We start from the raw sequence: 22770 nt of genomic DNA, 5'->3' as shown, positions 1-22770 counted from the left end.
CCTCCAAGGCAAGTCTTCCAGGAAATGTACATATGCACACACATCAAAACTTCCTGTGAGCTAAGAAGATGGCTCAGTGGATAAAACACTCACTGCACAAATGTGAGTCCTTGAGTTCAGATACTAGAACCCACATAAAAGCAAGCACTGTGGCAATTATCTGTAATTCCTGCATGCCTATGGTAAGAAGGAAGACAGAGAATCTGCCAGAAGCTACTTGGCAAATGAAGTAGTGAACAAGAGACTCTGCCTCAAATGAAGTGGAAGGAGAAGACGGACATGCAAAAGTTGTACTCTGACCTCCACATGTACACCATGGCATACACACACCTGCACTCATAAACATGAACACATCCATACACACTGTACATATATACACCAAAAAAAAAGACTAAAAAGAGATTAAAGAAAGACCCCTGGACAGAGACCTCTAACCTTCAAACATGCATACACACATATGCATAACACACACACACACACACACACACACACACACACACACACACACATATATATACACACAAGATTTTTTAAAAAAGGAAAAATTAAGATTATGAGACAAGAATCAATAAAATGAGTAAAATGCAAATCTTTATATGCCACCTAAAAAAAGCAGAAGATATAATGAATGCAATTAAAGATGTAATAAGTAATAGTGATATATGCATGATTTTGTTAAATTGAATAATTATTGCTGAGCTTGAAACTAGTATGAAAGGCAAAATCCTATGGCAGATAAGGTACGTTTTCAATGAACTATGGTTTCTCAAGAAATACTAGTTAAAATGTCTGCATATATACATTTTATTTTATTAAAATTATGGCACTTAATGTAACAGCAGAAATAATTACATGGTTTCACATCCAGAAGCAAAACAACTGCAGAGGTGCAAACATTCCTTATTACCAATAAAAGTAAAAAAGTTTTAATATGTTCTGTACGTAAGCCCTTAATTGCATAAAATATATTTAGCATCATTTACAGCCAATACACTTATATAAACATTTCCTTTCTTTGACATTATGCAAAAGAAATATGTTACATAAGTATGGTTGGACTCTCGACCATAATGAAAAATGTCAGTTCTAAACCTCTCACAGGGAAAATACAACTTCAAAATTCCTCTTTTATAAGCTACTCGATATCACCAATGATTTCAGTAACTTTTACTGTTTTCAAAGTCAAATGTTTTAAAATCCCCACTAAGTGCTATATTGAAAAAGTTTTTTTTATAATTATAGCACCTTTAAACAACAAAAGATTACATCTTGTTCAGCCATACCATACAAATGACATTTGTGAAAAATATGTACACTCAAGCAAAGGCAATGTTCTACTGATAAATGCCATTGTTGGTAAGCAGTTGTCTAAAATAATATTAACATCTGATCATGGGACCTGCTACTATTTTTGAGTTTTTCATAAGTTAAATCTTCTCATAAAACAAGAAGGCTGTAAACTGAAGGTGTAAAAAATTAAAATAATGATGTAAAGTGCACCCAGTGCACTCTAATTATCTTTATACTCTCAGTCAAGTAATAATCAGGATTAAAATACTGTACCATTTTAAATGCACTATTCAAGAAGTGAAATTGCAACAAATTCATAATCAGATCCAGCTGATAACAATGCATCCAAAAGTAGCCACTTAAAAAAAAATAACTCCCAAATCTGATTCCCTTTTTATGTTCAAACCAGTATGTCCAGTGTTTCATTAGGTCCTTCAAAAATATGTTTACAAACATAAAATTAACTTCCTCCTAACCACAGACATGTACAGATTTATCTAACAAATTGCTAAGCTTTGGTTATATAAAGTGCAGTTCAATAATGTGCCATCCAAATTGTTCAAACACACCTAACAATCTTGCAGCTTACAACTATTTACAAAATAATTTTTTCAATTCAGTTGTTTTCCTTAGCTTTCACACAACTCTAAACTGCTTCCAGAACAGTTTGTATGTGCTTCACAATTTCCAGGTAACAGGCAATGAAGCTTAATGGAGGACAGCAAATCTTATTTGTGCTATAACACATTTAAGATCACTCTTTTCTTTAAATACTTTCACATTTTTGTTGTATAAAATTTTCAAGTTTTATTATGATACAAGCAGTACATTCCATCACCCTCATAGCAACCTCAGAAGTAAACCTGTCATTGGGGACCTGTGGGAAAGGAAGCAAATCAGGGTATCTTGTTTTCAAGCTGTCTACGCCATAAGCTTCCAATGTATGAACATCATTTGTCAGTCCTTCCAGGTGATGACTATACTCCTCTATCTTTTGTGCAAGTGCAGTTGGCTTCACATCTTTATCAGACTTTCCCCTGACAGCATAGTCAGCTGCAATCAAAGCTAACTTGGTGGAAAGGTAGCACTTAAAGCATACCCATTCATTGGCATTTTTGTGAAGGTCATTCCTGGCAGCTGAGAAGTTTGCTCTGGCTTGTCTTAACCACCTCCGGGCCTCCACTGGGTTGCCCACAGACTTGAAGGTAGGAGGAACAAAGAACCTCTGGGAGTAGGTTTGTCCAGCAGAAGGTGGGCATTTCTCTTTACTCTGCTGCTGCCTTTCCGATTTGTGGCTTGTGGCTTCCTGATTCCATGAAGTATAAAATCTCTGAAATGAGTACTTGTCTGACTGGAAGCGAGATGCTGAGGTGGAAAAGGTTCGCCTTGAGGCTCTGTCTGCATTTTGATCTAGAAAAGCCTGTTTCTCCAATCTGTTGATTTCATTCTGCAAATGTTTGAAAACTTCATTAGCAATGTCATGATTCTCTGGATTTTTATCTGGATGCCATTTCAAGTATAATCGTCTAATAATCTTTTTTCGTTCTGATTCTGGAAGCTTCCAAGCTTGCTCTACCACTGACGTCACTTCTTTTAAGATTTCCGGTAATGAATTGACCTTAAGCTTTTTGGGGGAATGATGTTTGGAGGAGGAAGTCTTGTGGTTCTCTCTGCCAGAGAAAAGAGGAGGAATACTTCTCAGACCAGGCGTAAGGAGTTCTGTGGGGCTGGTTGGTGTAGAAGGAGCACTATCTCTGCTTTGGGAGCTTTCATCGGGCCTTGAAAACTTATACAGATCAAGAGAACTAACTATCTTATATTCACTATAACCAATATCAATCTGATATATTTTTCCTAGAAAATTAGTGCTATCAGCATCTTCTCTTTCAACTTCTTGAACAATAATTGCATACGTGTATGTTGGCTGGTATGACCCATAGATATCACCACCTTCAGCATCCACAAGGTATCCAACGTATTCTCCAGGATAAAAAACATTCATTGGATCCATAAGCAGAGTATAATGAATCTCAGCAGGTATTGGTGTGCCAGGCATTGGAAGTTCCAGTTTTGAGGGCTCTGAGGAGTCATATTTTACCCCTAAACTGTCAAGTTTCTCACTGATCCTGTAAATATCATTACATCCTAACATAGCAATTAAATACGAAGTATCAGAAATCAAATTGTCAGTTGCTGATTTAAGTGTCATTGCTAAGGCTAGCAGGAAGTTAATGTCTTTACTGTCTGAATGCTGGATGTAGAGCAGGATGACTGCATTGCCAAATCGCTTTAGAAAAGCAAAAGTTTCACTTCTGCTGTGAGGAATGGGATTAAAACCCTTAACTCTTAATGTTGTCTGAAGCTTTTCAAAACAAGACACTTTCAACCCTTCTCTGAGGGCTTTGCAAAGTCTTACAGCCTTTTCTTCATTGGCCAGGAATGCATTGTCATTTTCATGTTTCATGATCCTAATGAGCCCTGTGATGAACTGCTCTGAAGACAGGAGAAGCTGCAGTCTTCCCTGAAGAGAGCACAATGCTCCAAACTGACACACTTTGGGGGTCTCTTCATCAAGTTGCTCTTCCAGTATACTGCTCAGTAGACGAGGGCGAAGTTTTTGAGGAAAGAGCATGATCAATTTAGTGTGAAACCCGTGGTCTTTCCCTAAGTAGCACTGGCTAAGGTCAACTAGCATTTGCACACCAATATTGCCCTGGATTCTGCTTTTATAGTGTGGAGCATCATCAAACACTAAGATACTTGATTTTACCAACCTACCATCCTGGCTCGGAAGGTAGAGTACAAGGTCCCTTGCATTCTCAAGATCGCTCCTCACCTTGACTGAGTCATTTTGTAGACTTTTGAACAGACCAGAAACTACCCTCTTGACTGTGCGCATTTCATTAGGATCCAACTGCTTTCCATCAGAATTTTTGAATATGCGGCTCAACACTTCAACATACTGCTTAGTTGAAATAATATCTTCGGTTCCCAAGTGTTTAAACAACTGATGAAATGTGCCAAGCTCTAAAGGCAGCTTGTACAAATAAGGCTTAAAATCAGATTCATATTCCAAGTTTATCACTACTTCCTCAGGCTTTAGAAGTTTCCAACCATCTTCTACCATCACAAAAGCAACACCTCGCAGCTGAAAACGGAACTCACGTTTTTCTGCACTGAGAAATTCATATATGCTCCTTAAGACCTTTGCTCTAGTTTTTACCATTTCTTCATCCAAAGTTGTTATGTTACATATGTTTCTGCAATTGTTAATGACCTTATCAAGAGGGGGGTCCAGGTTAACACCAAGCATACTTAACACTTGCTCAAGTTGTTCTTGTGAACCAAGTTCACTGCCTTCTTGTTCTTTGATACTCAAAGGTGTAGCTTTCTCTGGAAGAATAGGGCAGGATGTCCACAGCAGTTGGAGCACATCACACTGCTTGAACTTTGGATTCACCTGTGCCCCATTGAACTTTATAAGAGGAAGTGTTCCATTCACCTCCTGGTACTGAGGATGAAACCGGATGTATTCAGCAGGAGCCCTCTCAGGACACAAGAATGGTATTAAGGACAGCTCCTTCAAAAAATTTCCAGATAACAGATCTGTTCGCTCTTGGAATATGTGGTGGAGAAGGATATCAACTGTATTTTGCAGTGTTTCTTTAGACCACTTTTCTGTATTAGCTCTCACACTAATTTCCTTTGCAAACTGTAAGAGCTGCTGCTGGGAAAGTACGTACTTTAGGCCAATATTTCTCAAGAACTCTACCCAGGATGTCATAAATGCAACTTGATTTTTAGGTTTTATTAGTTGTTCCAGCTTTCTAAAGAAATCCTTAGGAATAAACAATTTTTCTGGAAGCATAACTTCAAAAACTCTAACAGTTCTATCGTAGAAATGTTTGGCTTGCTTTAGACGGCTGTTGGCATCATGAATAATCAATAAACTTTCTAGTTTTTCAAAAAGTTGTTCCTTAATCTCTGATGACTCCTCAATACTTGACAATCTATTCTTCAGGTATATCAAATGCTCTAATTTTGCATCATAAGAGAGATTTTCAACTTTAGGTAGGAGGTGTTTCAAATATACTTCAAGATCATCTACAGGCACACAGCCAAGCACTTCATACAGTTCTTTCAAATGGACTTTTTCTTCAAGAAATGCAGATGATGATGATTGGGTCCACTTTTCCACTTCGGCTGAAGGGATACTTTTGGTAAGTACATAGCATGTTCCAAATTTCACAATGCTCATGTAGCGACCGCTGATAGATTTGTAGCATGGAAGAGACTTTAAAATTTTTATGTCATCTTGGGACATTAAATGACTCAAGTTGCAGTTGAAATACATTAAAAGTGCTTCAAAGTCACTTTCTACTAGTTTTTCCGTTCTAAATGTTGAGGTTTGGACCATATAATGTACAGCCTTCAAAATGCTTGTAGGGCTCTCAATGTTTGCTGTATGACATGACAACAGGGGGACAAATGTACTGTCTTTAGAGCAGATTTTGTTCAAAGCAAGCTGAATACAGCCAGCTTTCATAAGAGCATGAAATACTTTATCAGTCTGGGCATTTGGGAAAACTGCAATGTGCATAAGGCTCAGGGGAAGCAGCACATCCCCTTCAGGAACCACAAGCTGACTGGCTGAGACTGTGAATTTTGTTCCTGGAAGCAATGCCCAGTCTTTGAGGGTATCAACAATTACAGAAAATGATGGCTTTGGATCATCTTGATCTTCTTTCACACTTACAGATTCACTGATAAAATGCCATGCATTCTTAAGCCAAGATTCACTTGCAAAATTGTCTTTCCACTTTGTACAGTTTTTGGTCTTATATTCACGAGGCAACACAGAGGAAAGCAAGTCAGCAAAACTGGAAATGTCAAACACTTTGGCAACCTTACAGTTCAATAAAATATTACTATATTTCAAGTATAAAGTATTCATAAACATGTCTTTTCGGGATGGAATTAATTCATGGTATGTTGTCAGAAACTTGGGTCGTTTTGCATCAAAAGTCTGCAAAACACTATCTAGTGTAATGAGAAGGGGCAGTCCCTCAACTTCAATCTCACTTTCTTCAGCATCTTTAAAACAGTAATCAACTAAAAGCTTTAAACTATGAAAAAGTTTTAGGTTTGTCTGCTGAAGACGACAAGGCAGCTTCCCAATATGGCAATTAGTATCAGGAGAGGAGAAAGTCATTAGAAACAACCTAACATCAGCAGGAGTCACATAGCTAACAGGAATATCTGCATCTATAAGACAATGGTAAAGATTGGCAGTTTCATCACAGTTATAAACCAAGTTGAAACCAATTTCTAAAAGCAGGTGTTTCAGTCTGTAGACATTCTCTGCAACTGTTTTTCTGGTTGTGATATTATAATCCGCATTTTTAAGGTGTTGTAGTTCATCCTGGAGCAAATTGTCAAAAAATGGTCTAGTTTTATCTGAAGTAGACATATTGATCCAAGTAATTATGACTGCAGAGTGCAAATCAGAGCCATCAATATTTGGAGACCGAACAACAGGTAAAAGACGTTTCATGTCTTCATGAATGCAACTGTAAAGTGCTTTTACTAAGCAATATAAATCTGGCTGTAGATCGAGCCTGTTAACTGGAAAAAAAGACAGAAACTTCTTTAAAGTGTCCTTTACAATGTGAATAGGTGTGTTCTGTAAAACTGATAATGTTGGGTCAGAACCAGGGAAATACCGCTTCTTTAACTGGATTAGTAATTCAACATATGCAGGAGCTATTAATGCTGTCATTAAACTATTATTCCAGTCACTTCGAACACCAACTCCATTATCATCACGCCACAAGTTTCTTCTGGCTGAATCTAGTGCAAAGTGGCCATTCACATGAAATGGCAACCCTGTTTCCAGAGAGAGAGGCAGAAAACAAAAGGCCCTGTGGGGTTTCTTATAGTTGTGAGTAATACAGGCAGCTACACCACCACGTGGGAAGAGAGTAATGTCTTGGTTCTTGTGAGCTGATATCACACTCTTGGACACTTTGTCCATACTTGAAAATCCTGATCTATTGCAAATTAGCCATGTAGTCAGATTTCCTTCCGAATCCTCAGTATCCATAGTATAGGTTATCTGCTGAACCGGTATGTCTTTGAGCTGTCTCTTTTTGGTAACACTGTCAATTACAGATGCATGGAACTGCTTCCTTTTCAATCTATCTCCATCTGTAATCTTTCCCTTAACTGAATATAGCACATTTAGAGCTCCTGTAGCCTTATCAATTTCACAAATTGAAATTTTTTCCATGTGATTGAGAAACATTAAAAGTTCTGCCCCATCTGAACGCAATTTGTCCAAAAGATTCTGAACCATTCTGTCTGATGATGGAACTGAGGAAATTTCTGAAACTTTCGCCATTTCTGCATCACGAAGAGGAAATCTAAACATGGTACAATTGTCCAGTTTAAAGTGGCTTCCTAAGTAAAGATCAAGAACATCTGAGAACTGGGTCCTAAAATCAGCATCCAAATCTCTAAACATGCGTCCAGGACTAACTGAAGTAGCTCCTGGTGCATATCTGGCATGAGGATCAAAAATGCACAGGATGTCGTTGCCAGAAATGAAAGAAGGGCAATCTGTTATATGATACACAGAGTTGAATCCTATTCCATACTGTCCAGTTTTACAAGGATTTCCTTCTTTGGTACCTTTTCCAAGATTCTGAATTCCTCTAACATCATCTTCTGTAAAAGGCTGGTTATTGTACACACACAGTGCTGGGCCTTGCAATGGGGCCCACTTGTCATCAAATATTCTATCTACTGGATGCTGTCTAGGATCAAAAACAAAACAGATTTCTGTGGCCTTAGCATCATCAGCATTTTGAAGAAGCTCTTTCAGCATTTCCTTTTCTGAAGGGTAGGCATTAAGGATGCTCTTAATTCTGCTGGTCAATTTTTCTTTCTGTCCAAATTCTGTGCCAAGTGTTGTAAAACAGATGTTAGATGCATACCTTTCTAAGGCTTTATGTCTCTTTGGAATTGCCCCTAGTTTGACAGCCACTTCCCGGGGTATGTCAGCATGGCAATACTTGACAGTGGTGTCTTTTACTTTTATCCAGGGACAATCATTGTAGCACAATGATTTAGCAGGAAGAAGCACAAGGTTAGTATCTGGCAGTAATATTTTGCCATAATTTTTCTCACAAAATTCTTGTCTCTTTTCTCTAATGAGACTCCATATTCCTTCACTGATGATTCGTCTACAAAGCTGAAAATTCTCTTCTGTTACTTGTTTTTTTCCTCTTTCTTGATCAATACATTCCAAAACAAGAGCAAAATCTTCTACTGTAAATGACTGCCTCACACCCACACTTTCAAAAAGTTCACGGAAATTATTTTTATATTTGTTAGGTAACTGATAAAGGTATGGTGCTGCTTCAAAATTCAAATGAAAAGACACTTTTTCTGAAGCAACATAAGCATTCTCAACTAGAATGAAGCTGAAAGGTTTTAGCTTTTCAGTAATTATTGTCTTAACCGTTTCATTTTGTGTCATTGCTTCATGGAGGTATTTGTAGCAAGCATTGGTAATATTTTCCTGGTATAACGTAATCCCATCATCAACTGATTTTGCAACTTGTTTCAGCTGGTTAATAACCAAATCAACTGTTGGCTTCTTTAGTAATCCCAAAAACTCTTTAACAGCCAATGACACTGAACCACAGCCTCTGAAAGAATGGGAATTTTCATTGAGAATTGGTTGCAAAAGACAGACTATATCTTGATGTTCAGCTGTATAGAGGTCAGTTGCTGCAAACATGGTTTCAGGCTTAAAACTGTTTCCTTTCCAATCCAAAGAAAAACCTGCTGGCTTTGTTAGAAATGGAAGGAAAGGAATTGTCTGATATTTTGCAGCAAAATCCTTTGCTCTAGGATCCCTGATTTTCAGTTTCTCATCAATAAGACTTAATAGGATACTACTTCTTAGACAAGCAGCAACATGATCACTTTTATTAATCTCAGCTACTGACTCTGCACGTTCTAGCATGTCATCCCATAAAATATCATCTTTTGCCATGCCCAACTGAACTAGTTTAATCAAAATAATGGGATTGAGGTAATCATGAGTAGAACCATAAGGGAATCGCCCATCTTTAGTATCAAATAACTTTGCAACTCGTCCTTCTGGATGGATCAATCTTGATGGTAAAACCAAAGGATGCCCCTCCAAGGAACAGGGGATGCACGGAGTGACCCGAAGGATTCCCGAAAATTCATCAATTTTTTCATTCAGAACAAAATTCATTAAAGGATCTCTAAGTTCTGCTTCAATTTCTTGAATATTAGGAAAAAACACTTCTGAAAAAAATTGCTTCTCTGAAAATGTATTTTCAAGCAGTATCTGTTTGCAACCAGCTTCTTCAAATCCTAGTTTTACTGAAGAAGGAAGTTCAACAGCACAAAGGTTTTTGGAGCCAGTCTTCTTGAGGTACTTTAGAAATATTTGGAAGGCTGCTGGTCCCACATCTCTCCTTTTAAGTATAGAGTCATCTAGGAATCTCACATTCTTCATGGAAACCCAAGTAGATCCATCAGAGAAGACTCTAGTCAAGTCCTTCCCCTTTCCATGAGCTATGTCTTCATAAAACCCTTGACAAATCACAGAGAAGTCATCGTGAACTAAATCAGGATCGGGCCATATGGCACAGTAAGTATAATCAGTTAGCTCCCCACCAGTGGCTAGATCCCGTAAGACACCAAGTGCTTGTAAGTAAGCTTTCACAATAACATGCCTCATGAATGTGGTATTCCACCGTCCTTTTGTATCTGTCTTCCAGATCTCTTTTCTATTTGAAGTAACAGCAAAGCAGCCATTGATGTGAACTGGCAACCCTGTTTTTATTCGTAGAGGTAAGTAGCAAAACACCTCTCCAATATGTGGCTTTACAGTCCACTTCTGGTCCTGGGTCTCATGCAGTAGAACCCCTACTGCCCCACAAGGAACCAGCCCAAGTCTTCTTCCACTTTCATTCAAGGAAAACTTGAGAGCCTCTCCTGTATCCATGCAGGTACATAAAAGCCATGTGGTACAATCTACAGTTTTTTGTGGCAACTCATCAGACGGCTTCTTTGCCTTAGCCATTTCAAAGAGAGCAGCTGGGTCATCATCTGGGCCTCTGAAGAGTGGTGACTGTAAATCAGCAATCCTCCTGAACACATGGTGAAATTCTTCAACTGTGATCTGAAGAATGCATGATGACTTTGGTGCATCAGTGGGAAGCTTCTTAGTGCCGCCACTGCTGCTGCCGCCACAAGTCTTCATGAGCTTAGCAGCTTCTTTTAAAACACTCACAACAGGTGCACTCAATGCCTTGGAGGAGCAGGAGTTTTTCTTAATTATTATTGTATCTTGTGCTAAGCTAGGATTGTTTTCCTCAATTTTTAAGTACTTCAAAAACATTGAGTTTACACTCTGAGTGAAAAGGATAAGCCTGTGTCCACAGAGACTAAATTCATCCACAAGGGAGTAGATATCTGCAGTGTTGTAACAGGTATTGCTGATTTCACTTACTTTAGCTTCCTGTTGAGTTCTAAAGGACAGGCGGAAGAGCGTTCCATTATAGCTATAAGGGGCTTCTACAGACAAAGGTAACTGACAGCCAAATACATCTATAAATGGTTTGAATTGATTTGGAAATTTCCTAAGTCTTTTCTGCTGTTTACTCCAATTAATTTTGATCCCAGGATTAGATTTGTCTTTAATGTGTTTGCTGATATGGTTTATGTTTGGATCAAACATTATCATGAATTCTCGGCTCATAATGATGGGAATGTCGGTGATATGGTACACTGAATTAAATCCAAGACCAAATTTTCCAACTTTGTCAACCTCTCCCCTCTTTAAAGATTCTCCTAACCTGGTTATGTTTACAAAATCTGAGTCAGAAAATTCAGAATTGTTGAATGACCACAAAGCAGGCCCATGGCAAGCTGCCATCCCCGGATCTAGGAGATTCTCTCTTATGTCCATATTTCTTCTCATATCAATCATGAAACTGCATTCTGTCGCATTTGCATCATCAGCATTCTGAAGTAACTCTTTAAAAATATCTGACACAGAAGGATATTCTTCCAAAATGTTTTTAATCCTTACAGTAAGTGGTTCTCTTTGTCCTGACTGCTCAAACCCCATGTTTTCAGGATTAATTAGTCTTGTGCTAAGGCATGGAACTTTCAGCCACTCAGCAGTTTTCATTGGTATGTCCTCATGCACCAAAATGATTGGTTCCACAGAATCTTCAAGTAAGTCATTGAGGTCATCAACTTTGATGTCACAATAACAGCATTCATGAATTGGCTTCATTACAAGTTTGGAAGGATTTTTGCTATGATGTATAGGAACTGGTGTATTGAGGCTTGCTGGAATTTGATTGCTATACAGCCATCTGATAATATTCAACATAAGATGAAGGTTTTGTTTGCTTTCTTGTTCACTAAGATCTTGGTCACTTTTGAGATAGATCTTCTGAATTACCATGGAAATATGTTCTGAAGTCAACTCCTCTATAGAACCACAGACCTTAAACAGCTGGTGAAATTTTGCCATGGTTTTAGGCACATTATGTAAATAAGGCTGAAGGTCCAGATCATGAATTGGTTTTATCACAGCCTGGGCAAGAGGACAAAATTTCCTGCCAGTCCAAACCCATGGGAATTTCAAGGCCTTAAAAGAATCTTTCCCTTCATTCAAGTGATCATGCATGAACCCATAAATTTCAAGCAAAATATGTTGGAACTGATAATAGTCTTCATCACTAAAGGTTTTTGAAGTGTACCAGTCAACAACCGTTTTAAAGTGCTTTAAGACAGCACTAATGCTAGGCTTTGTGAAGATACCTAGAACCTTCTCCAAGTTTACATTAACACTTTCAACAAGAGGAAGTGATGAGCCCACTAGAATTGCATGGGCCGCATCACACATATCTGGAGGTGCACAAAAATTACAGAGATCCCCTTTCCAGACCAAGGAACCTGGATAATTTGGAGGCCTTTCCTTGCAGGCTGGAACCCATTTTATTTTCTTCAATGTCATCTTTCCCTCAGAAGACTGCAAGAGTGTCTGATTTTTATTCAAAACCATTAAGAGGGTTTTGGCTTTCTTCAGAACATCCTGATCTGGACAAGAACTGACCTGCTGTAAAGCTTCAATTTTTTTTGCAACTTGCACAACATCTTTCTCTTTGAGGCTGGCTTCATTTTTTAAACCAATCTGTCTCAAAGCATGAAGGATATCTGGTGAGGTAAAAACAGCAGGTGGGAAACAGATTTCTTCATCATAAAAGAGATCCTTTAGCACTTCTACATCAGGATCAAAGAGTTCACTGGCTGAAACTACTTGTTCCTGTGAAATCTGAATGAATTTTAATGGCATTAACCAATCAAGTACATTTGGATTCTCATTTTTAAGAGAGGATAGGTTCTCAAGGATCCATAACATAAGGTGTTTTATCTCCTCATGTGTATAAAATGCATTTTCAGTATCATTTAAAATAAGCTTTAAACAGTTAGTGGTCTTTAATTTCTCAATTTTCAACATGTTTGCCAAGCGAATGGTAGCTTCATCATTACTATCTATTACTGCAATAGACAGTCGTAGATCTTTTGGTAGCTTAGCAGTATGATCCAAGACCTTACAGCCTTTCAGTTTTGTATAAGAGGAAATCCCTTGCTCGGATGAGTGGTTAATTCTTTTGAATATTGGTAATTCTTGAATTATTCTTTTCTCTTTTTCACTGATATCAGTTAAACTAGCCAAGAACTTTCTCAATGCATCTTTGTGTGTCGGAAGTAATGAAGCTATCTGGTTACACAATTTCTGCAGTGGTATCTTCTCCATTATCTGCAAAACAGCACTTGGTAGTGGTGAATGAATATATTTTTTAGTAAGTGGATGTTGTATAGAGGTATCTAATTTTTTCAGGACAATGCCCCCAAGTTTTTGTACAACATCTGATAAAAATTCTGGAAGCTGTGCTTCAGTTTCATCATCTAAAATGACTACTGATGGGGTCCTGAGTCTAATGAGTTCAACACATGTTTGACCTTCATCTAGTACCGTTCTTGGGATAAGTGGCATCTCGTCAAATAAAGTCAAATCCTCTGAAAAATGTATATAGAGATTCTTCCAAACCATTTTAAGCCATGCAACAGATGGGTGATGTCTGTCTTCACTGAATGGATACCACTGAACAACCAACTCTCTGCCAGGCCAGAATATATTCATTACTTCTTTAATAAGGCGTGCAAATCGCTCTGGATTTAGAAGCTGCAGCTGAGTACATGGTCTTCCTGTAAATTACACATAGAAATGTTATCAATACAAATTCTACTAAAAAAGGCTTCTATTTTCACAGATAAGATTGGTATAGAAAGTAGCTTTAGATAAATGAAAAAATTTAGCATAACTGGACTAAATTTTAAATAATGATAATCTATACAAAAATCCATTCTTCTCTTTGCAAAGTGCTTATTTGAAGCAAATATATAAAATGCTTTAAAAGTATATTCAAAAGTATCTTACAGTGTTCTACAAATATATTCAACATGAAAAACAATGTCTAGTTCATTTGTCAAAAAATAAAAGTACCAAAAAAATACAGACAGGTTTACGTAAATTATTATTATTTTTTTTTTTTTTTTTTTTTTTTTGGTTTTTCGAGGTAGGGTCTCACTCTGGTCCAGGCTGACCTGGAATTAACTCTGTCATCTCAGGGTGGCCTTGAACTCATGGCAATCCTCCTACCTCTGCCTCCCGAGTGCTGGGATTAAAGGCATGCGCCACCACGCCCGGCACGTAAATTATTTTTCATTTAAGGGTAAATACTGATAAGCAAACTCAAATATCTTCTGTGATTATTTTGTGTTTCCAAGACCTGTGGGGCTAAGTGGGAAGGACAGAGGATACAAAGTTAAAGCATAGAAGCTGAGTCTTCTCAGAAGCTCTCTGAAATGAAGGATCTCACATAGTTTCCTTTTAACCTCTATTCAGATGTTGTAATTGGGTAATAATTAATCTTTGTGGGACTTGAACTCATCTAGAAAAAGAAATGGAATTGACATTCTAAGTGTAGACATTTTATGCACAAAATACAGTAGCAGCTACTTATTATTATTCCATCTACTTACTGTTTATTAAAATATGCTTGGCAGAGTCCTTTGATTTTATAGAAATGCTGTATGGGCATTGTGAGTATATAGGATATTGCATAAAGGCAGCAGTTTTCTCCCACCAGAACAATTCTACTTCTAGATGTTTGTAAGCTAAGAGACGTATGTATGTGTGTGCATGTATGTGTGTGTGTGTGTGTGGGTGTGTATTCATAATATATATATTTAGAAGGAACAGATTACTTATTTTTATCATGGACTTATTAATTAACATTTCTTTCTAAGTTCATTTTGTGTCTTAGAATATGTGTAATATTTATAATAGGTATGTATTTGCACATATAGGGAAAAGGATCTCAAAATCAATTCTGTAGAAACTAACAATTTATTTTATTTCCTTATGGTCATATGGCTTCTAGATCCCTAAAAGCAACTCTGGAAAACAAGGTTACAAGGAGCATATCTCAGGCCCTTGGAACTTGTATATATCATTATTTTTACCCAAGGAAGAATATCCCTTCAAAGGCTTACACATCAGAAGATAACTTCTACATCATGTGACAATATAATTCAAGTAGTAATATTTCAAAAATTTAAAGATTTTTGTCAGAATGATAAATTCAATTTCTTTGGGTTATTGACCCAATTAAGATATAATTATATAATACTACCCTTAAAAATATTTAATGAGGGCTGGGAAAATGGTTCAGAGGCTATAGGTGCTTGTTTGTAAAGCTTGCCAGCCCAGGTTCAATTCCCCAGTACCTACACACAGTCAGATGCACAAAGTGGTGCATGCATCTGGAGTTGGTTTGCAGTGGAAGGGAGTCCTGGAGTGCCCATTCTCTCATCCCTTGCAAATAAATAACACTATTTTTTTAAAATAATGGATTAACTTAATGAACATAATATCCAAGTTATAAGCAAAGCAAGGATCCAATGCAAAAGAGACAAACAAACAAGTTAGAAATTAAAATACAGAACACTCAGAAAACTAAAAATTAAGTATGTAATCATTCTATGTTCTATGTCAATTGCCAAATGACATGCCTTCTTAGGTAACGCTGCCCAACATCCTTGCATTGAATTTGACAATTTTTTTTAAAACACACTCACCTTAAGGAAAATTATCTGATTATTAATAAAATGCCAACACACATACACACACATGTAGCATGCAACTAACACCAGTCATGCTCAAATAAAAAGAACACATAACAGAAAGTAAAGGAGAGAGAAAATATACATTAACCTGATTCAATTTGAAGTCCCCAGTTCTATCTACTTTATGTTAAAGACGTTTAGCTTTTAACCCTACAGAATAAATGTTAACATAAGAAAGACTCCATGGCCTGTGTTAGCAAGCAACTGAAGTACCTCTATTTGGATGAGCAAAATAATTTTTAGGCATTTTAATAAATGACTTGTGGGTTTGTGGCCTTATAAATTATCATTAATGTCAAGAGGTTAACTATCATGGTGAAATTATTCCTAGGAACAGAAAAAATGTTATCTAAACTATTACCAGGTATAATCATATTATAACTTGGAAGGATCCCCTTTTATGGTGAAAACAAACTTAAGACAATGAATCTCTGTTTAGAGACTGTGCTTTTTTAATTGTTTTGGGTTATTTTTATGTTTATGTTCAGTGCTAACCTTGAGAATAAATACAGCATGGTAGGAAATACCAGTTTACTTAAAGTTTTACTTAGTTAAGAAGTCTCATTCCTAAACTGTGTATATGTGTGATGTGTATATAGAGGGGAAGGCACACACCCATGCCACAGCACATGTGTGGAAGTCAGAGAACAACTTTCAAGTACTGGTACTCCCCTTCCACCTCATCTGAAACAGGATGTTCCTCTTTCCCTTGCTCCCTCCCCTGTTCCCTCCTCCTGTTTTTGCTTTTGCTATTATCACTGCTGCATTAACTAACCAGGCTAGCTAGTCTGTAAGTTTTCTACGCCTCTTGAAAATTCTCCTGTATGCCTCCCATTCACTCCAAGCGTGCTGGGATTACAGAAGCCCACAATAGCTTTACAGCTTCCTGTGTGCGATCTGAGGTTCAAACTCAGGTCCGCAGCCTTGAGGAGCAAGTGCTTTACATGATGAGCCATATTCTTATTCACCTGAAAGTTTTAATTAACTGGGAGTTCACTACATTTTACCAGTGTCTCACCCTAGTGGGCACAATGCTGATTTAAGGCTCCAACTACAATGGCAGATCTTTATGCTTCTGGGGTACATATAGTGGCAAAGGTAGCTCTGATCTATGGTGAATTTTAATAATATTCTAATGTACACAGCAATTCAAATCTTTGTAATAAATATATGTGAAATAGTAGTAGTCCACTTAAATGATGCACTATAGGAAACAACAGTAGAGAAAAAGGAAAAAGCAATAGAAATAAAACAGTAGACAAGGCAGTCTATTGCATGGCAGCAAATACTTGAGCCAGCACTGGAGTCTAGCAGTGGGTACTGCAGGCCCTGGGGCCTTTGGAAGCATCCCACTCTAAAATGCCATGGCCCAAGAACAAGCCTAGAGACCCAACTGCTTCCCTGTATACCACCTTGACTCACTGTGGACTGACCATAATGACTTCTGGTCTTTGGGGGCTGGTTTGTTTGTTTCCTGTGGCACTAGCCTTGAGCCCAGCATCTCTTAAATACACTAAGCAAGCATTCATCACTGAGCTATATTCCAGTCCTCTTTAAACTTTTTGTGTTAGGAGGGGTTCTTGCTAAGTTACCCAAACTGGCTTCAAACTCACTCCTAATCACCATAAAGCCTTTAACCCTACTCACCAAAACCATAATTCACTCCTTTCCTTCCTTTCTCATCAGGTTATTTGTGGACAGAGGTGCACTGTCATGCTTTCCGGTTTAACCACAACATAAAATGCAACTCTGCATGTTTCTTTTGTTTGAGATTAAATGTTACATGAAATAAAGGCTTTCAAGTCATTTAAATAGTTTTAGTATTTATAGTAGCAAAGGGTTACATTAGTAGTTTCCTCTCTCCTTTAATAGTTATTACCACCAGAAACAAAAACTGACATAATTTCTAGCTACTTAGGTTAAAAAAAAAAAAAGAAGAACAGGATTCAACAAACAAATAACAGAAAAATCAGGCTTCAAATGAACACAGCAGTCAGTAATCCTACCTGAATATCCCCAGAGAAGTTGCTGTGCTAGAATATAATTAAATTCATTCTTAGAAAGTCCAGAATTTTCAAAAATTCACATCCTCGCTACAGAAATCATTCTGCATCTTAGTGTTGTTGCAAACTCTTTACAGATCATTATGTAAAAGCCAAAAACTAAACTCCAAACATAGCAGAATGTATATTTAAGGTTTAATGTTGTATTCTAATGCAAACTAAATCTAAATTAAATAACATTTTGCTCAGAATGAAAGCAAAGCAGGATGATGCATCCTTATATGCATTAATTACATTTTGTCCACAAAGCCATTTGGTAAGCCTTTTACACACACTGTCATCCCATAATATTCAGAGAGTCCAAGTAATAATGGAGAAAGCGAAGAAATATAATTTCATAAACTTTTGATTATCTATGCAAAGTAAATGTACAATTAATTCTGAGTTTTTGATAGAAAAAGGTAGAATTTATCAAATAATCATACTGTTTGCTTATTGTAACCATCAATAATCAAAAATTTCTAAGACTGTCCCCCATGGACAACTAACTAACTCTCCTCTGCCCAAGGTAACTCAAATATACTGTTACACCTATATGGGATGTTTGTGCATTCGGTGCCTTATGCTCTACCTGACAGCAAAGACAGGTACTGCCATCAGATTTACCTCATGAGGAAGCACTTAGCGGTCAGTCAATACTAAGTGCCAAAGTACTAGAAATGAATGCCTGGGTGTGGTCTCAGACCTTGTATGATCTATGGGGAAGGCCAGAACTAGATAAAGGATTACAAGTAATTACACAGCACACAGGTGTGATGCTGTGCTGATCTCAGTACTATAGAAGCATGCATGGACTGCGTGAATGAGTACCATGAGTGAAATGAAGAAAGCAGACAAGAAGACAGTATGTTCTCTAAATATGAGAAAGATAGGGAAACATTAAATGAAGGAAATAAATGGACAACAGCAAGTATTTATTTTACCTTTCCATGTACCAGAATGTTTATAATACCCAGGAAAAGACCATGGACAGGTAATAAAAAACTTCATGGCCAATGTTAAGGATTTTGGCTTTATGTAAGAAAAAGGGGAAGCCTTCAAAGATTTTCAGTTAAAAGATGGTAGAATGATTTAGAAAGACGAATCTTCGTAATGTTATGTTAACAAGTAAACAAGAATGGACATAAGGTGACACTACAGGTTATGCCTGTGTTTCAAGGACTGATGACAGTGGCCTGAATGTGGTTGACAGTAGGCTTGGAAGGAAGATATTCGCCAAAGACAGCTCTCTTCCTCCAACATGTAGCTGTGGGTATGGCAACCCCAACATTTTCACAGCACAAGTCTTGGGGAATATAGCTATCTAGATACCTGAGGCAGTATCTAAAAATGCTACATTTTCTGAAGATGTATATACACATACATGAGATATCATCACCTCTGCAATAAGCAGTGTACAATGGGATAAGCGAGTCAAAGTAAACACTGAAAATATGATAGCCCTCTACACAGGAAGGCTGGAGTCTCCCCCTATATGTGTGAGACTAGCACACGCTCCTTGACTTGTCACCCACCACCAAGGGCCCATTCCAATTCTCAGCACTTGTCAAAGTGCCCATCACATGAATGACATTATTGATTTACTTGGGTCAGCTTTGCACTGCTGGCACAGTTCGAGAGCAGCTTGTGCAAGGAAAGGGTTCATTTTGTCCTATACACTTGAGGGGAAGCTCCATAATGGCAAGAGAAAATGATGGCAAGAGCAAAGGGTGAATATCACCTCCTGGCCAACATCAGCAGCAGGAGCGTGCACCAAACACTGGCAAGAGGAAGCTGTCTATAAGACCCATAAGCCTGCACCCAAAAATATCACCTTTAGGAGACTCCAATTCCAAAACTGGGGACCTAGCATTCAGAGCACATAAGTTTATGGGGAAGACCTTAATAAGCTGTGACATTCTCCAGTTTTATTCATCACTGCATTAATTTCATTTAGTGTGATGTTGGGATATACATAAACAGAAATACATGTTTATAGAAAACTCCTGGGTTATGAAATAGATTGTGTCTAAGAAATAAATCTGAAAATTAAGATACATATACATGGGATCTTGGTGCCAATCCATCTAATAGGTATTTATCTTATTTAACTGAATTTTTTTTTTGTCTATTTGTTTCAACCAATACCCATTTACATGCTTTTCTAGCTAGTCTACTCTCCCTGAGTTTCTGACATTCAACTATTTACTCATGTAACTTAAATGACAAATAAAGTAAACCTGTAAACAAAATAATTAGGTAAGTCAGGCATGGTGGTACACACCTTTAATCCCAGCACTTGGGAGGCAGAGGTAGGCGAAACACTGTGAGTTCAAGGCCAGCTGAGACTACATAGCAAATTCCAGGTCAGCATGGACTAGAACAAGATCCTACCTTGAAATACCAAAGGTAATGATAATAATGGTGGTGGTGGTGGTAGTAGTGGTGGTTACGTAAAGAAGAGCACAACTGTGGCTCCACCTCTATAACCTGCAACTCAGGCAAGTCATCTAACCCCTTCAATTTCCTTGAGCTTCTCAATTAAAGATGCAACATAGGATCTACTTTCTCACATATGTGGAGAACAAGCATCATAATAGGAGAAACTCCTTGAAAAAAAGAGATCCTAAATCACAGGCAAAAGACAGGATATGCCTTTTACCGTTTTAGCCCTGTCCCTAATATTCCAAGCAAATGTGTCAACCAGGCACTTGCTCAGATTCCAGGAATACAAAAATAATGATTGTACTGCTCACTAAGACTTCATAGTCTAGCATAGCAAGAGTATGGCAGCATAATATAATGGATTAAAAATAATAATGATGATAGAATGAATTGAATGGACTATATACTTAGATCCAAGAACAAAAGAAAGGCATTTACCTTGGACTTTTTAAGGCAGGAGTAAGGTACAGAGAGATGTCAAAAGAAGCAATAGTGGGGTATGAGGCTGCCTTGCCAAAAGGCAACCTATTACCAGTGTGGACCTTCATCCTCCCACAGTGTTGCACAGGTTTCTAGGACTACAGACCTGCAATGTGACACAGAGTGGGAGTATGAGTGGCTGCAGGCATGGCATAAGAGTCTGGGCTCTCCATGGTGTGTCTGCTTAGCGACAAGTAGAATCCCAGAGGGCCTGAACACAGGTCAGGGACTACAGATGAGACATTTGTGCCTACCTTGACCTCAGCAGGCTTGTAAGAATGGACTATCTACCCAGTCTAAGTATTCCCTCCGTTTACTCTGAACTGTGGACCTAAAGCAAAACTCAACTTGAACTGCCACAAAGGTCTGAAACAGTGACACCAAACCAACAGCAGACGAGTAAGAACCCCAGACTTTGGATACCATCTGATGCAGAAACAGTGAAGCAACAACAGGTTCAAAGAAATAACCTGCTTAGAGTTTATTAAAAGGCAGATACTGACAAAGCTGTTTTACAAAGACTGGAATAAGTACTTAATCCTTAAATGATCAGATGGTCATGTGCCAAAAACCATCGAAAACATTCTACATCTAGGCATGGAAATACACACTGCAATCACAGCTACTTAGAAGGCTGAGGGACTGCAAGTTCAAATCCTACCTTAGCCACAGAGTTTAAGGGCAGCCTTGGCAACTTACAAAACCCTGTCTTAAAAAGAAAAAGGTGGGGGCTATCATGCGTGAGACCATAGGCTTAATCTTCAATAAGAGGGGAGATAAAAGGGGAGAGGAGGGAAAAAACAAGGGAGGAAGAAAGAAAAAGAAACAAGAGCTGGAGAGAGGGCTCAATGGTTAAGGTACTTGCTTGTAAAGCCTAACAACCTGGGCTTGATTCCCCAATATCCACATAAAGCCAGATGCACAAAATGGTGCATGCATCTGGAGTTCATCTACAGCAGCCAGAGACCCTGTCATGGCCATTCTATCTGTCTCTACCTATTTTCTCTATCTTTGCATACAAATAAGTTAAAAAAAATTAAGAAAAACAAAGGAGGGAAGAGAGAAGGGAGAGAAGAGGAGAAGGAGGGAGGGAAGAGAAGAGAAGGGAGAGGAGAAGAGAGGAGAGGGAACAAAGAAGGAAGCAAGGAAGAAAATTACAGAGAAAAAAAAGAAAAGGAAAGATTTAAAAGAACTTTTGAGGACCATGACCTCACCTAATGGTGAAAATGAGGCAGACGTCAAGAAAATAGAAAAAAATTAATCAGAGAAACTTAACACAGAAATGAGAGCTATTTATTCAGGAAGGGTTTCCCAAACTTAAAGCTATTCATTTGAACGGAAAAATACATTAAGCAAAATTAAAAACCAGACAAAAGCATCAATAGCAGAAAAAAATCAGACAGAAAACAAGCTATCTGAAAACACAGCTGTAGGATTAAAGAAAAGGAAGAAGAAAAAACAAAGAACTAAAGAACTCTTAGGGAGCTTTGAGACAGCAGTAAAAAAGCAAACATTCACGTTTCCAAGGTTCTCTTGAGAATGACAAAGCAAAAGAAAATTCATTTAAAGGGATAATACACTAGCTTTCTAAGCCCACTGAAGTTTACAAATATTCAGGCAGTGGAAGGTCAGTCACATTTCACTCAATTAAGTCTACCTTAAGACATACTATAATCAAGCTCTGAGAAGACTCTCCAAAAGCAAGACAGAAGAATCAAGGTATAAGCAGTTAAAATTTGCTTCATAGCAGGCTTCTTAGCAAAAACCTTACAAGCTTGAAAGTGGCATGAAATTTTCATAGTACCAGGTGATGAGAGGGGTTACTACCAAAAATGAATACTGTACACAGTATAAAGCTATCCCTTAGAAATAAAGACAAAGAAATTCTGCGTGTGTGTATGTGCAAATAATTTTTTAAAAAATTTAAAAGAAAAAGATATAAACTAAAAGGCTACAAGGATGTATTTCCACCAAACCTGTCTTACAGTAGTTCTTAGAACTAAAAGAAAGATTCATAAGAAAACATGGGAAGATATAATTCACTGGTAACAGTAGCTACACAAATTCAGCCCTAGTGAAGGAGAAATAGGAGAAAGCTAGCTTCCTTCAGGAAGTTAAGAGACAGAAGCCCAAAGAGGGCACAAAGAGATGCCATTCTGTCCACCTTGGTAAAACTGAAACTTGGGTCTAATCCTGT

General features: G+C 37.8%; 1 protein-coding gene across 5 annotated transcripts in view; it reads right to left on the bottom strand.

The window, feature by feature from the left end:
* Window positions 1–798: 798 nt before the first annotated feature.
* The window catches only part of Sacs (sacsin molecular chaperone), an 86348-nt gene continuing 64376 nt past the window's right edge, over window positions 799–22770 (bottom strand). For 2 of the 5 annotated variants that reach the window (XM_045154589.1, XM_045154591.1), the window contains 2 exons: window positions 17613–17639; window positions 799–13623 (listed from right to left, as the gene is read on the bottom strand). In XM_045154589.1, coding sequence (XP_045010524.1) covers window positions 2057–13623; window positions 17613–17639 — 11594 coding nt within the window. In that variant the 3' untranslated portion in view covers window positions 799–2056. Of the gene's footprint in view, window positions 13624–17612; window positions 17640–20575; window positions 20680–22770 lie in introns of those variants that run through there. The other 3 variants (XM_045154592.1, XM_045154590.1, XM_045154593.1) reach the window with 3 other exon arrangements.

This window comes from Jaculus jaculus, chromosome 7, assembly GCF_020740685.1.
Source record: "Jaculus jaculus isolate mJacJac1 chromosome 7, mJacJac1.mat.Y.cur, whole genome shotgun sequence".
Classification (NCBI taxonomy): Eukaryota; Metazoa; Chordata; class Mammalia; order Rodentia; family Dipodidae; genus Jaculus; species Jaculus jaculus.
Note: the sequence above shows the minus strand (reverse complement) of the source record. Positions and strands in the feature narration are given on the sequence as shown.